Genomic DNA, 14,760 nt, shown 5'->3' on the forward strand with positions numbered 1-14,760 from the left:
TGTTGAACAAGCGATAGACTCGACACTTATACAATGCAGATGAACTATTGAAATACAGTACATGTGCATGCCTAAAACCAATGTTTTTATTTCCATCAATTTGATTTTGCATACTTCACAATTAGAGAGAACAACCCCAATCTGGATTGGAGATGAACATAGAACACAACCCATTTGTTTGATTCATTTTGGAGCTGCTGGTTGGAAGGTTTTTGTCTCAGCTCCCTGTAATGTGGATGTGTTCAGGGCTTCTGCATTCCCCGCTCGCTCACACACTCTGCTGCCTGCAAACCCTTACTGCCAAGACCATATTCACACCACTCCCATCCCTCTTGCTTGCGCGCTCTCTCTCTCCCTCTAGCTCTCTCCTCGTGCTCTCCATCTCTGTCGCCCTCTCCTCTTTCTCCAACCAAGAGCACAATCATTTGCTCTCACACAGCATTCACCATGGAGCAAACCTTCCATTGAAAGACTTCCCTGTAGGTGTTAGTAATTATCTATCTATCTATCTATCTATCTATCTATCTATCTATCTATCTATCTATCTATCTATCTATCTATCTATCTATCTATCTATCTCACTCTCTGTCTGTCTGTCTGTCTGTCTGTCTGTCTGTCTGTCTGTCTGTCTGTCTGTCTGTCTGTCTGTCTGTCTGTCTGTCTGTCTGTCTGTCTGTCTGTCTGTCTGTCTGTCTATCTATCTATCTATCTATCTATCTATCTATCTATCTATCTATCTATCTATCTATCTATCTATCTATCTATCTATCTATCTCACTCTCTGTCTGTCTGTCTGTCTGTCTGTCTGTCTGTCTGTCTGTCTGTCTGTCTGTCTGTCTGTCTGTCTGTCTGTCTGTCTGTCTGTCTGTCTGTCTGTCTGTCTGTCTGTCTGTCTATCTATCTATCTATCTATCTATCTATCTATCTATCTATCTATCTATCTATCTATCTATCTATCTATCTGTCTGTCTGTCTGTCTGTCTGTCTGTCTGTCTGTCTGTCTGTCTGTCTGTCTGTGTCCTCTAAATGTATATGTCATGTCTTTCTATACATCTCCATTTCATGTTGTTCTTTTTGGGGGGTAAAATCTGGCCTTCTGCTTCAGTATCATTATTGTCTGTTACTGTATGCATGTTCTGTATACATGTTCTGTATGAGTGTTCTGTATCAGTGTTCTGTATGTGTGTTCTGTATGAGTGTTCTCTATGAGTGTTCTGTATCAGTGTTCTGTATGAGTGTTCTGTATGAGTGTTCTGTATATGTGTTCTGTATACATATTCTGTATGAGTGTTCTCAATACATGTTCTGTATGAGTGTTCTGCATGTGTATTCTGTATGAGTGTTCTGTATGAGTGTTCTGTGTGGGTGTTCTGTATGTGTGTTCTGTATACGTGTTCTGTATGAGAGTTCTGTATACATGTTCTGTATGAGTGTTCTGTATACATGTTCTGTATGAGTGTTCTGTATACATGTTCTGTGTGTGTTCTGTATACATGTTCTGTATGTGTGTTCTGTATGCGTGTTCTGTATACATGTTCTGTAAGAGTGTTCTGTATACATGTTCTGTGTGTGTGTTCTGTATACATGTTCTGTATGTGTGTTCTGTATGAGTGTTCTGTAAGAGTGTTCTGTATACATGTTCTGTATGAGTGTTCCATATGAGTGTTCCGTATGTGTGTTCTGTATGTGTGTTCTGTATGTGTGTTCTGTATACATGTTCTGTATGTGTGTTCTGTATGAGTGTTCTGTATACATGTTCTGTAAGAGTGTTCTGTATACATGGTCTGTATGAGTGTGTGTACATGTATAATGTTTTGTCCTTCATGTGTGTTCTGTATTTTGTGTTCTGTATTTTGTGTTCTGTATTTTGTGTTCCGTATGTCGTGCTCCGTATGTCGTGTTCCATATGTCGTGTTCTGTATGTCGTGCTCCGTACGTCGTGCTCCGTATGTCGTGTTCCGTATGTCGTGTTCCGTATTTCGTGTTCCGTATGTCGTGTTCCGTATGTCGTGTTCCGTATTTCGTGTTCCGTATGTTGTGCTCCGTATTTCGTGTTCCGTATTTCGTGTTCCGTATGTCGTGTTCCGTATGTCGTGTTCCGTATGTCGTGTTCCGTATTTCGTGTTCCGTATTTCGTGTTCCGTATTTCGTGTTCCGTATGTCGTGTTACGTATGTTGTGTTCCGTATGTCGTGTCCCGTATGTCGTGTTCCGTATGTCGTGTTCCGTATGTTGTGTTAGGTATGTATGTGTATGAACTGTCCACTGTGCTCCCTCCCTGCAGCCAAGCACTACTGTAAGAGCCCAGCCAGCAGCACGACTAGCAGCTATGCTCCCAGCAGCACGACTAGCAGATACGCTCCCAGCAGCACGACGAGCAGATACGCTCCCAGCAGCAGCAGTCTGAGCTGCGGAGGGGGAGGAGGAGGGGGCGGCAGCAGCGCCAGCAGCACCTGCAGTAAGAGCAGCTTTGACTACACACAGGATACAGAGGCTGCTCACATGGCCGCGACGGCCATCCTCAACCTGTCCACGCGCTGCAGGGAGATGCCCCACGGCCTGGGAGGCAAACCCCAGGATCTCCTCTCCCAGGTAGGGAGGGCTGCAGCCCAGACTCATCCTCACCCACACTCCCCAGCAGGTCTTGGGTGCTGCGCTGCTGTCTGTCACTCTCTCTCTGTCAACCACACCTTCTCTCTCTCTACCACACCTCTCTCTCTCTATTCCACACCTTCTCTCTCTCTCTACCACACCTCTCTCTCTCTCTCTCTCTCTCTCTCTCTCTCTCTCTCTCTCTCTCTCTCTCTCTCTCTCTGTCAACCACACCTTCTCTCTGTCTCTCTCTACCACACCTCTCTATCTCTCCCTACCACACCTCTCTACCACACCTAAGGATATTAGTCAGTTAAGTGAAAAGTGGGCCCTTGTCTGATCCAGTCAGCAATGAGTCAGAGCCCTCATCCACAAGGCTAGGTGTCAGATGCCTTTCTATGCCACTTGATTTAGGCATTGCTGCTTTGCTTATCACAGAATAATGAAGCCTGGCCTAGCATCCTGTGATTATGTGTCCCATTCATTACACTGTGGAGGGCCAGGCACAGCCAGGAGAGCAGCACAGCATCTGAGGCTGTGGGAGAAATATATGCACTGTGGGCACGATGGAGTGGAGCCCTTGGCTTTTTCAGACAGCCTGGAATGGATCGATGATTTCAGTCTTTGAGTCTGTACATAGTCAAAGCTTTCCTTGAGGTTTAGGTCAGTCACAGTGGTCAGGTATTCTGCCACTGTGTACTCTCTGCATAGGGCCAAATAGCATTCTAGTTTGCTCTGTTTTTTTGTTAATTCTTTCCAATGTGTCAAGTAATTATCTTTTTGTTTTCTCATGACTTGGTTGGGTCTAATTGTATTGCTGTCCTGGGGCTCTGTGTGGTCTGTTTGTGTTTGTGAACAGAGCCCCAGGACCAGCTTGCTTAGGGGACTCTTCTCCAGGTTCATCTCTCTGTAGGTGATGGCTTTGTTATATAATAATAATAATAATATATGCCATTTAGCAGACGCTTTTATCCAAAGCGACTTACAGTCATGTGTGCATACATTCTACGTATGGGTGGTCCCGGGAATCGAACCCACTACCCTGGCGTTACAAGCACCATGCTCTACCAACTGAGCTACACAGAAGGACGGTTTGGGAATCGCTTCCTTCTAGGTGTTTGTAGAATTGAACGTCTCTTTTCTGGATTTTGATAATTAGTGGGTATCGGCCTAATTCTGCTCTGCATGCATTATTTGGTGTTCTACGTTGTACATGGAGGATATTTTTGCAGAATTCTGCATGCAGAGTCTCAATTTGGTGTTTGTCCCATTTTGTGAAGTCTTGGTTGGTGAGCGGACCCCAGACCTCACAACCATAAAGGGCAATGGGCTCTATGACTATTTCAAGTATTTTTAGCCAGATCCTAATTGGTATGTCGAATTTTATGTTACTTTTGATGGCATAGAATGCCCTTCTTGCCTTGTCTCTCAGATCGTTCACAGCTTTGTGGAAGTTACCTGTGGTGCTGATGTTTAGGCCAAGGTATGTATAGTTTTTGGTGTGCTCTAGGGCAATGGTGTCTAGATGGAATTTGTATTTGTGGTCCTGGCAACTGGACCTTTTTTTGGAACACCATTATTTTGGTCTGCCCAGGTCTGGCAGAATTTGTGCAGAATATCTAGGTGCTGCTGTAGGCCCTCCTTGGTTGGTGACAGAAGCACCAGATCATCAGCAAACAGTAGACATTTGACGTCATATTCTAGTAGAGTGAGGTGCTGCAGAGTGCTGCAGACTTTTCTAGTGCCTGCGCCAATTTGTTGATATATCTGTTGAAGAGGGTGGGGCTTAAGCTGCATCCCTGTCTCACTCCACGGCCCCGTGGGAAGAAATTTGTGTGTTTTTTTAGCCTATTTTCACACATGTTTTTTGTGTACCTGGGTGTTATAATGTTGTATGTTTTACCCGCATCACCACTTTTCATCAATTTGTATAACAGACCCTCATGCTAAATTGAGTCGAAGGCTTTTTTGAAATCAACTAAAAATGAGAAGACTTTTTCTTTGTTTTGTTTGGTTGGTTGTCAATTAGGGTGTGCAGGGTGAAAACATGGTCTGTTGTACGGTAATTTGGTAAAAAGCCAATTTGACATTTGCTCAGTACATTGTTTTCATTGAGGAAATGTACGAGTCTGCTGTTAATGATAATAGAGGATTTTCCCAAGGTTGCTATTGATGCATATCCCACGGTAGTTATTGGGGTCAAATTTGTCTCCACTTTTGTGGATTGGGGTGATCAGTCCTTGGTTCCAAATATTGGGGAAGATACCAGAGCTAAGGATAATGTTAAAGAGTATTAGTATAGCCAATTGGAATTTGTTGTCTGTATATTTGATCATTTCATTAAGGATACCATCAACACCACAAGCCTTTTTGGGTTGGAGGGTTTTTTATTTAGTCCTGAAGCTCATTCATGGTAATTGGAGAATCCAGTGGGTTCTGGTAGTCTTTAATAGTTGATTCTACGATTTGTATTTGATCCTGTATATGTTTTTATTTATTATTCTTAGCCAAAAAGAGTGGAGAAGTGGTTTACCCATACATCTCCATTTTGGAGAAGTGGTTTACCCATACATCTCCATTTTGGAGAAGTGGTTTACCCATTTTGGATAGAAAGCTCTTCATGTTGTTTGTTTAGTGTTTTCCAATTTTCCCAGAAGTGGTTCAAGTCTATGAATTACATTGAGCTTATTCCTGACGTGCTGTTCCTTCTTTTTCCGTAGTGTATTTCTGTATTGTTTTAGTGATTCACCATAGTAAAGGCGTAGACTCAGGTTTTCCGGGACTCTACATTTTTGGAGTCCCGGACAGGTTTCTCAATTTCCTTCTTAGATTTTGCCATTCTTCATCAAACCATTTGTCATTGTTGTTCATTTTCTTCGGTTTTCTATTTGAGAATTTTAGATTTGATAGGGAAGCTGAGAGGTCAAATATACTGTTAAGATGTTCTACTGCCAAGTTTACACCTTGACTAAAAGGGATTGAATTTGTTGTTGCCTAATTGTTTTTTGGTAGGTTTACAAACTGCATTCCTTCCATCTGTAGCTTTTCTTAATGCTACTCAGTACCTTTGGCTTTGATGCCTCATTATTGAGTATTGCTCTGTTCAAGTAGACTGTGATTTTGCTGTGGTCTGATAGGGGTGTCAGTGGGCTGACTGTGAAGGCTCTGAGAGACTCTAGGTTGAGGTCAGATAAAGTAATCTACATTACTAGTGCCAAGAGATGAGCTATAGGTGTACCTACCATAGGAGTCCCCTAAAAGCCTACAATTGACTTATGTACACACCCAGTGTGTGACAGAGCTGCAGGAGTTGTGACCCATTTTAGTTGGTTATGTTGTCATAGTTGTGCCTAGGGGGGAATATGGGGGAGGGAATGCTGTCACCTGCAGGCAGGTGTTTGTCCCCCTGTGTGCTGAGGGTGTCAGGTTCATGTTCGGTTCTGGCATTTAGGTCACCACAGACTAGTATATGTCTCTGGGCCTGGAAATGATTGATTTCCCCCACCAGGTTGGAGACGCTGTCTTCATTCAAGTATGGGGAATCTATTGGGGGGATATAGGTAGCACACAGGAGGACATTTTTCTCTGAATTTCTAGCCAAATGTAAAATGTTCCTGTTTTGGTTCATTTAATGGAGTGAGTGTCAGAGTCTATCTAGAGGATAACGAAGGAGTCAGGCAATGGACACAAGTAAGAGTAAAACCACTGTATTTACTCAACCCGAGAACGGAACAAAAAAAAGAGAAAACAGGATACGAACTCCAACACACGAATGACAATCACGCACAAAACAGAAAGGGAAACCAGAGGGTTAAATAAGGAACATAATCGTGAGATGGGAACCAGGTGTGTAAAACAGACAAAACAAAAGGAAAAATGAAACATGGATCGATAGCAGCTAGAAAGCCAGTGACGTCGACCTCCGAACACCGCCCGAACAAGGAGAGGGAACAACTTCGGTGGAAGTCGTTACAGTGAGTTAGGTCTGCTCTATACCAAATTAGCATACCCCCTGAGTCCCTTCCTTGTTTCACACCTGGTAGTTTGGTGGATGGGACTACCAGCTCTCTGTGACCTAGAGGGCAACCAGTGTCTCCGTCTCCTCTATACCAGGTTTCCTCAGGCCTTGGATATTCCAGGATGATATAGTGAAGGCTTTGTGTTCCATAAAGTGTTGGTTGTGTGGTTTGGCCTCAGACCAGGTGGGGGTGTGGATGTGGCTGGTGGTGCTGTGGTCTGGATGTAAGTCCTCTTGGCGTGGGTCCTCTATGTGTAGGTCCTGGGGGGGTCCCGCAGGTTTGGGAGGGTGTCTCGCTGGTCTGGGCGGGGTGTCTATTGATCTGTTGCTCCTGTGTGAAGTGTTGGGGATACATTTGAGAGCGATGTCCTTTAGAGTCCGGGCGAAGGTGGTCACTGCTGCTTTGTAGAAGTGGACCTGGTCATAGAGGCTGTTCAAGTCCAGGGTGGAGTGGTGGGCCAGGAAAACATTTGGTTTTGAGGCACAGTCACGGGAAATACTTGCGTTTACCTGCTGTATTGTGGCAGGGGGAAGTCTTTTCGTGGTAGGAGGGTGGAGATAACCACTTGTGAGTTGGGAAGAAGCTTTTTCAATCACTCCCTTCAGTGCTGTGGCCACCCTTTCCTGCGTGCTTTCAGGTAGTGTGTGCCTGTGTGTATTATTATGTGGCTAGGTGAACCTAGTTGGTCCTCAGACAGAAGGTCTAGGGCGCGCTGGGTGTGTGGACAGCAGAGTTTAGACACACTGCATTTGGGAAAACGTTTTTTTTTTCTTGTGTATATTTCCCATTTGAGTCCATAAGGAGAACAATCTGTGTCTTGTGTATGTTCTCAGTGGGGGTGGGGGGGTTGTCAGAAGGGCTATCAGGGTGGCTAACGGGGGGGTGCTCAGAGGGGGTGAGAGCCCTGGGCTTGATTTGTCTGTTCTGCTGTGATGTCGACGCAATGGTCAGGGTCTGGTGTGGACTGTTCTGCTGTGGTGTCGAGACTTTTGTTGGGTGCTGAGGTGGGCTGTTCTGCTGGCTTCTCTGTGTGGGTGGCCACCTCTCTAGTGGGTTGTTCTCAGTCACACAATATCCCCCTCAACCTCTCCTCCAGCAGTCTGATCCTATCCTCTAATGCTCTGTTCTTCTCCTGCTCCTGCTCTTTCTCCTGTTGAAGTTGTCTTACCACAGTCCGGAGTGCAGATATGTCTCTCTCCACCTCCAGATCTCCGGGTCTGGTTAAGGGGGTGTTGTTGTGCTGGACTGTTGTCTGGGTTTGTGCTGACTGGAGTGTGATCACCTGCTGTTCCAGCTCCACCTGCCTTATCTCCAGCTGGGTAAATGTATCCTTCATTTCAATGAGGGGGTAGTACTCTGTGCTGGGAGGTTGACTTTCCGCTGGGGGTGGCTCGTCTGTGGAGTTATATAATGAAGAGGTCTGGTCTGACCCGCTCGGGGTGGGGGTATCTTTCTCAAGGGAGAGCTTCTCCTGTTGGGCTAATTCTTTGATTAGGTGAAAGTCAAGCTGAAACTGTTTGGGGTTGCCCTGTACCATTACTGTTCCAGAGATTTATATTAGCTGACTCAGAGTCCTCGTTGTCAAGTATCCTGAGTTGTCACCCCTAGTTAACACCCCCTCTCTTAATAAAGGGGTAGTGTGCTAATATAGCACTGTGCCATGCCAGGGGATGGTTTGTGTGGAAGATAAGGTTGCTGATGTTCCCATTTTTGTTATAGTCAGTGTAACGATTGTGATTCTGACGAAGAGGAGTAGTAGAAAGGATCGGAGGACCAATGCGCAGCATGGTAAGTGTCCATATTGTTTAATAAGAATAATGAACACTGAGCAAAACAATAAACGACAACGTGAAATAACAAAACCGAAACAGTTCTGTGTGGAACAAACACTGACACGGAAAATAATCACCCACAACTCAAAAGTGAAACCAGGTTACCTAAGTATGGTTCTCAATCAGGGACAACCAGGCTACCTAAGTATGGTTCTCAATCAGGGACAACCAGGCTACCTAAGTATGGTTCTCAATCAGGGACAACAATTGACAGCTGCCTCTGATTGAGAACCATACCAGGCCAAACACAGAAATCCCAAATTATAGAGGAAGGAACATAGACTGCCCACCCGAACTCACTCCCTGACCATACTAAAACAAAGACAAAACAAAGGAACTAAGGTCAGAACGTGACAGTCAGCAAAAAGTGTCTCTTGATTTTCCATAAGGAGCTTCATTTTGTAATCTTCTCTTGCCTTATCATTCTTTACATACACAGGGTACTGTATTTGAATGACCTCTGAACAGCAGGAGGCAGCTTCTAAGGCCTCTCCATGTGGTTGGAGTAGACTGTGTGACTCTCCTGCCATTATTATGTTTTTATTTGATTTCACCTTTATTTAACCAGGTAGGCTAGTTGAGAACAAGTTCTCATTTGCAACTGCAACCTGGCCAAGATAAAGCATAGCAGTGTGAACAGACAACACAGAGTTACACATGGAGTAAACAATTAAAAAGTCAATAACACAGTAGAAAAAAAGAGGGTCTATATACAATGTGTGCAAAAGGCATGAGGAGGTAGCCGAATAATTACAATTTTGCAGATTAACACTGGAGTGATAAATGATCAGATGGTCATGTACAGGTAGAGATATTGGTGTGCAAAAGAGCAGAAAAGTAAATAAATAAAAACCGTATGGGGAAGAGGTAGGTAAAATTGGGTGGGCTATTTACCAATAGACTATGTACACCTGCAGCGATCAGTTAGCTGCTCAAATAGCAGATGTTTGAAGTTGGTGAGGGAGATAAAAGTCTCCAACTTCAGCGATTTTTGCAATTCGTTCCAGTCACAGGCAGCAGAGAACTGGAACGAAAGGCGGCCAAATGAGGTGTTGGCTTTAGGGATGATCAGTGAGATACACCTGCTGGAGCGCGTGCTACGGGTGGGTGTTGCCATCGTGACCAGTGAACTGAGATAAGGCGGAGCTTTCCCTAGCATGGACTTGTAGATGACCTGGAGCCAATGGGTCTGGCGACGAATATGTAGCGAGGGCCAGCCGACTAGAGCATACAGGTCGCAGTGGTGGGTGGTATAAGCTGCTTTAGTGACAAAACGGATGGCACTGTGATAAACTGCATCCAGTTTGCTGAGTAGAGTGTTGGAAGCAATTTTGTAGATGACATCGCCAAAGTCGAGGATCGGTAGGATAGTCAGTTTTACTAGGGTAAGTTTGGTGGCGTGAGTTGCGGAATAGAAAGCCGACTCTAGATTTGATTTTCGATTGGAGATGTTTGATATGAGTCTGGAAGGAGAGGTTACAGTCTAGCCAGACACCTAAGGTACTTATAGATGTCCACATATTCAAGGTCGGAACCATCCAGGGTGGTGATGCTAGTCAGGCGTGCGGGTGCACGCAGCGAACGGTTGAAAAGCATGCATTTGGTTTTACTAGCGTTTAAGAACAGTTGGAGGCCACAGAAGGAGTGTTGTATGGCATTGAAGCTCGTTTGGAGGTTAGATAGCACAGTGTCCAAGGACGGGCCGGAAGTATATAGAATGGTGTTGTCTGCGTAGAGGTGGATCAGGGAATCGCCCGCAGCAAGAGCAACATCATTGATATATACAGAGAAAAGAGTCGGCCCGAGAATTGAACCCTGTGGCACCCCCATAGAGACTTCCAGAGGACCAGACAGCATGCCCTCCGATTTGACAAACTGAACTCTGTCTGCAAAGTGGTTGGTGAACCAGGCAAGGCAGTCATCAGAAAAACCGAGGCTACTGAGTCTGCCGATAAGAATATGGGGATTGACAGAGTCGAAAGCCTTGGCAAGGTCAATGAAGATGGCTGCACCGTACTGTCTTTTATCGATGGCGGTTATGATATCGTTTAGTACCTTGAGCGTGGCTGAGGTGCACCCGTGACCGGCTCAGAAACCAGATTGCACAGCGGAGAAGGTACGGTGGGATTCGAGATGGTCAGTGACCTGTTTGTTGACTTGGCTTTCGAAGACCTTAGATAGGCAGGGCAGGATGGATATAGGTCTGTAACAGTTTGGGTCCAGGGTGTCTCCCCCTTTGAAGAGGGGGATGACTGCGGCAGCTTTCCAATCCTTGGGGATCTCAGACGATATGAAAGAGAGGTTGAACAGGCTGGCAATAGGGGTTGCGACAATGGCGGCGAATAGTTTCAGAAATAGAGGGTCCAGATTGTCAAGCCCAGCTGATTTGTACAGGTCCAGGTTTTGCAGCTCTTTCAGAAAATCTGCTATCTGGATTTGGGTAAAGGAGAACCTGGAGAGGCTTGGGCGAGTAGCTGCGGGGGGTCGGAGCTGTTGGCCGAGGTTGGAGTAGCCAGGCGGAAGGCATGGCCAGCCGTTGAGAAATGCTTGTTGAAGTTTTCGATAATCATGGATTTATCGGTGGTGACCGTGTTACCTAGCCTCAGTGCAGTGGGTAGCTGGGAGGAGGTGCTCTTGTTCTCCATGGACTTCACAGTGTCCCAGAACTTTTTGGAGTTGGAGCTACAGGATGCAAATTTCTGCCTGAAGAAGCTGGCCTTAGCTTTCCTGACTGACTGCGTGTATTGGTTCCCGACTTCCCTGAACAGTTGCATATCGCGGGGACTATTCGATGCTATTGCAGTCCGCCACAGGATGTTTTTGTGCTGGTCGAGGGCAGTCAGGTCTGGAGTGAACCAAGGGCTATATCTGTTCTTAGTTCTGCATTTTTTGAACGGAGCATGCTTATCTATCTGAAATCTAAATAAAAATAAAGGTAAAAAAAAATCTAAAATGGTGAGGAAGTTACTTTTAAAGAATGACCAGGCATCCTCAACTGACGGGATGAGGTCAATGTCCTTCCAGGATACCCGGGCCAGGTCGATTAGAAAGGCCTGCTCACAGAAGTGTTTTAGGGAGCGTTTGACAGTGATGAGGGGTAGTCGTTTGACTGCGGCTCCGTAGCGGATAAAGGCAATGAGGCAGTGATCGCTGAGATCCTGGTTGAAGACAGCGGAGGTGTATTTGGAGTGCCAGTTGGTCAGGATGACGTCTATGAGGGTGCCCTTGTTTACAGATTTAGGGTTGTACCTGGTGGGTTCCTTGATGATTTGTGTGAGATTGAGGGCATCTAGCTTAGATTGTAGGGCTCAAGGGCTTTGACACCTCTCACTTGACATGTCAGTGCTAATTGAAGCTGTATCAAGCTTGGTAGAATTATGTTAGAGTTCAGTCCTTATAAAGTAATGTAGTGTATTTTTCTTCTTGGCTTTTGGAAATAAAATATTGTTTCAGACTAAACATTACTCACTCAGTTCCAGGTTGGATGGTGCTTTCAGGTTTCTGTTGTTTTCCAGAGAATTTGCTGTATATAATAATAATCCTTGGTAGTTGTAAACCTTCAAGGTGATTCCGTAGTTCCGTCCAAAATTAGGTTGTAGGTTTTGAGTTTTGATTTGAAGTGAGGGTTATGTTGTAGAGGGTAGCATCCTGTATATGTTCCTGACAAAAAATGTATCTATATTATTTTAAGAAAATGCTGAAAAAAGCAGGAGCTCATCTGATCCTGACCTCTAGCCTTCTTTGTCTCTCTCTCTCTCTCTCTCTCTCTCTCTCTCTCTCTCTCTCTCTCTCTCTCTCTCTCTCTCTCTCTCTCTCTCCCTCTCTGTTTTCTCTCTCTCTCTCTCTCTCTCTCTCTCTCTCTCTCTCTCTCTCTCTCTCTCTCTCTCTCTCTCTCTCTGCCCTCTCTGCTTTGTCTCTCTCTCAAACCTCTCTCTGTCTCTATGCTTTGTCTCTATCTCAACCCTCTATTTGTCTCTCTGCTTTGTCTCTCTCTCAACCCTCTATCTGTCTCACTGCTTTGACTCTCTCTTTCTCCCCCTCTGTTTCTCTATATCAAACCTCTGTCTGTCTCTGCTTTGTCTCTCTCTCAACATTCTCTCTATCTCTGCTTTGTCTCTCTCTCAACATTCTCTCTGTCGCTGCTTTGTCTCTCTCTCAACATTCTCTCTATCTCTGCTTTGTCTCTCTCTCAACATTCTCTCTGTCGCTGCTTTGTCTCTCTCTCAACATTCTCTCTATCTCTGCTTTGTCTCTCTCTCAACATTCTCTCCATCTCTGCTTTGTCTCTCTCTCAACATTCTCTCTATCTCTGCTTTGTCTCACTCTCAACCTTCTCTCTATCTCTGCTTTGTCTCTCTCTCAACATTCTCTCTATATCTGCTTTGTCTCTCTCTCAACATTCTCTCTGTCTCTGCTTTGTCTCTCTCTCTCAACATTCTCTCTATCTCTGCTTTGTCTCTTACTCAACATTCTCTCTATCTCTGCTTTGTCTCGCTCTCAACCTTCTCTCTATCTCTGCTTTGTCTCTCTCTCAACATTCTCTCTATCTCTGCTTTGTCTCACCCTCAACCTTCTCTCTATCTCTGCTTTGTCTCTCTCTCAACCCTGTCTGTCTCTGCTTTGTCTCGCTCTCAACCTTCTCTCTTTCTCTGCTTTGTCTCTCTCTCAATCCTGTCTGTCTCTGCTTTGTCTCTCTCTCAACCCTGTATCTGTCTCTCTGCTTTGTCTCTCCCTCTCAACCCTGTCTATGTCTCTCTGCTTTGTCTCTCTCTCTCTCAACCCTCTCCATCTCTGCTTTGTCTCCCACTCAATCCTTTCTCTGTCTCTGCTTTGTCAATCTCTCAACCCTCTTTCTGTCTCTCTGCTTTGCCTCTCGCTCAACCCTCTCTCTGTCTCTCTCTCTCAACCCTCTCTCTGTCTCTCTGCTTTGTCTCTCTCTCTCAACCTTCTCTCTCTCTCTGTTTTGTCTCTCTCAACTCTCTCTGTTTCTCTGCATTGTTTCTCTCTCAACCCTCACTTTTTCTCTGCATTGTCTCTCTCTCAAACCCTCTCTCTGTCTCTCTGCATTGTCTCTCTCTCTCAACCCTCTCTCTGTCTCTGCCCTGTCAATCTCTCAACCCTCTCTCTCTCTCTCAACCTTCTCTCTGTCTCTGTTTTGTCTCTCTCTCAACTCTCTCTCTGTTTCTCTGCATTGTTTCTCTCTCAACCCTCTCTTTTTCTCTGCATTGTCTCTCTCTCTACCCTCTCTCTGTCTCTCTGCTTTGTCTCTCTCTCAACTCTCTCTCTGTTTCTCTGCTTTGTTTCTCTCTTAACCCTCTTTCTCTCTGCTGTGTCTCTCTCTCAGCCCTCTGTCTCTCTGCTTTGTCCGTCTCTCAACCCTTTCTCTTCCTCTCTGCATTTTCTCTCCTCTCCATTCTCTCTCTCCTCTTTCCCTCCTACCATCTAATTACAGTGCTCCCTTGCTCTCTTCTCCATCCTTATTTAATTTGATCTGCCTCTCCCTCAATCCCTCCATTTGTCCATCTCTCTGACAGAGTCCTGATGGTGACATGGATGACAGCAGTACTCTCGACCTGAGTGTGAGCCGGGGGCAGCCGGGGGGTCCGGAGGGGAGTGGCACGGTGCTGACCCCCCTGCAGCCCATGTCCACCCAGCGCCAGGCCCTGCTCAACAGCAGCCGCTGCTACCAGATGAGTGAGGCCGACTGCTGGGACCTGCCCGTGGACTACACAAAGATCAAACGCATCACTGACGACAATCACAAAGAGGTATGGGGAAGGACCGCGGCATTATGGGTATTGTATTCATATTTTTTGGGGGTGTTCAACATTCAAATCTATTGAACATTTTATTTCAATGTTCTCTTACAGTGGAGACACAATTCAAAGATGGTTTATACAGAACATATTTTACTCCCTGTGAGCGTTCAATATTCCCGATTGAGCCATAGACAGAACACAGGTAATCATAGCCGCGGGAAGTAGAGGTGCTGAGCGTGCTGCTGCACCCCTGAAAAATCACTAAAGTGGTGTACTGGGTCTTTTCTAGTACTAGTGGAATGATCTAGACATCTGTAGCTCGGGCAACAACAAAAAATATCAGCACATATGCTTTGTCAAAAAAAGCCAGTTGTATAATTAGGAACATAATCCTGCAGGATTCAAGTGTTGGAATTGTAAGCGTTGTTGCCTTGTCCCTTTCTCTGTGATGTCGTTCTAATGGAATCTAGAAAGAACAAAACACTGTCCTCAAACGTTTACATCAAAAGGTGGAAAGTTATGAGCAAAGACACAAAATATCCATATCAAGTTAAATATT

At 45.2% G+C, this 14,760-nt stretch overlaps 1 protein-coding gene across 9 annotated transcripts in view; it reads left to right on the top strand.

Annotated features, from left to right (window-relative positions):
* LOC118392408 (myelin transcription factor 1-like protein) overlaps nucleotides 1-14,760 on the top strand; it is a 154,177-nt gene that overhangs the window by 112,541 nt on the left and 26,876 nt on the right. For all 9 annotated transcript variants that reach the window (XM_052524023.1, XM_052524022.1, XM_052524027.1 and 6 more), the window contains exons 12-13: nucleotides 2,284-2,591; nucleotides 13,977-14,210. In XM_052524023.1, the coding sequence (XP_052379983.1) occupies nucleotides 2,284-2,591; nucleotides 13,977-14,210 (542 nt within the window). The remainder of the gene's footprint in view (nucleotides 1-2,283; nucleotides 2,592-13,976; nucleotides 14,211-14,760) is intronic.

The sequence above is a fragment of the Oncorhynchus keta genome, chromosome 8 (genome assembly GCF_023373465.1).
Source record: "Oncorhynchus keta strain PuntledgeMale-10-30-2019 chromosome 8, Oket_V2, whole genome shotgun sequence".
Classification (NCBI taxonomy): Eukaryota; Metazoa; Chordata; class Actinopteri; order Salmoniformes; family Salmonidae; genus Oncorhynchus; species Oncorhynchus keta.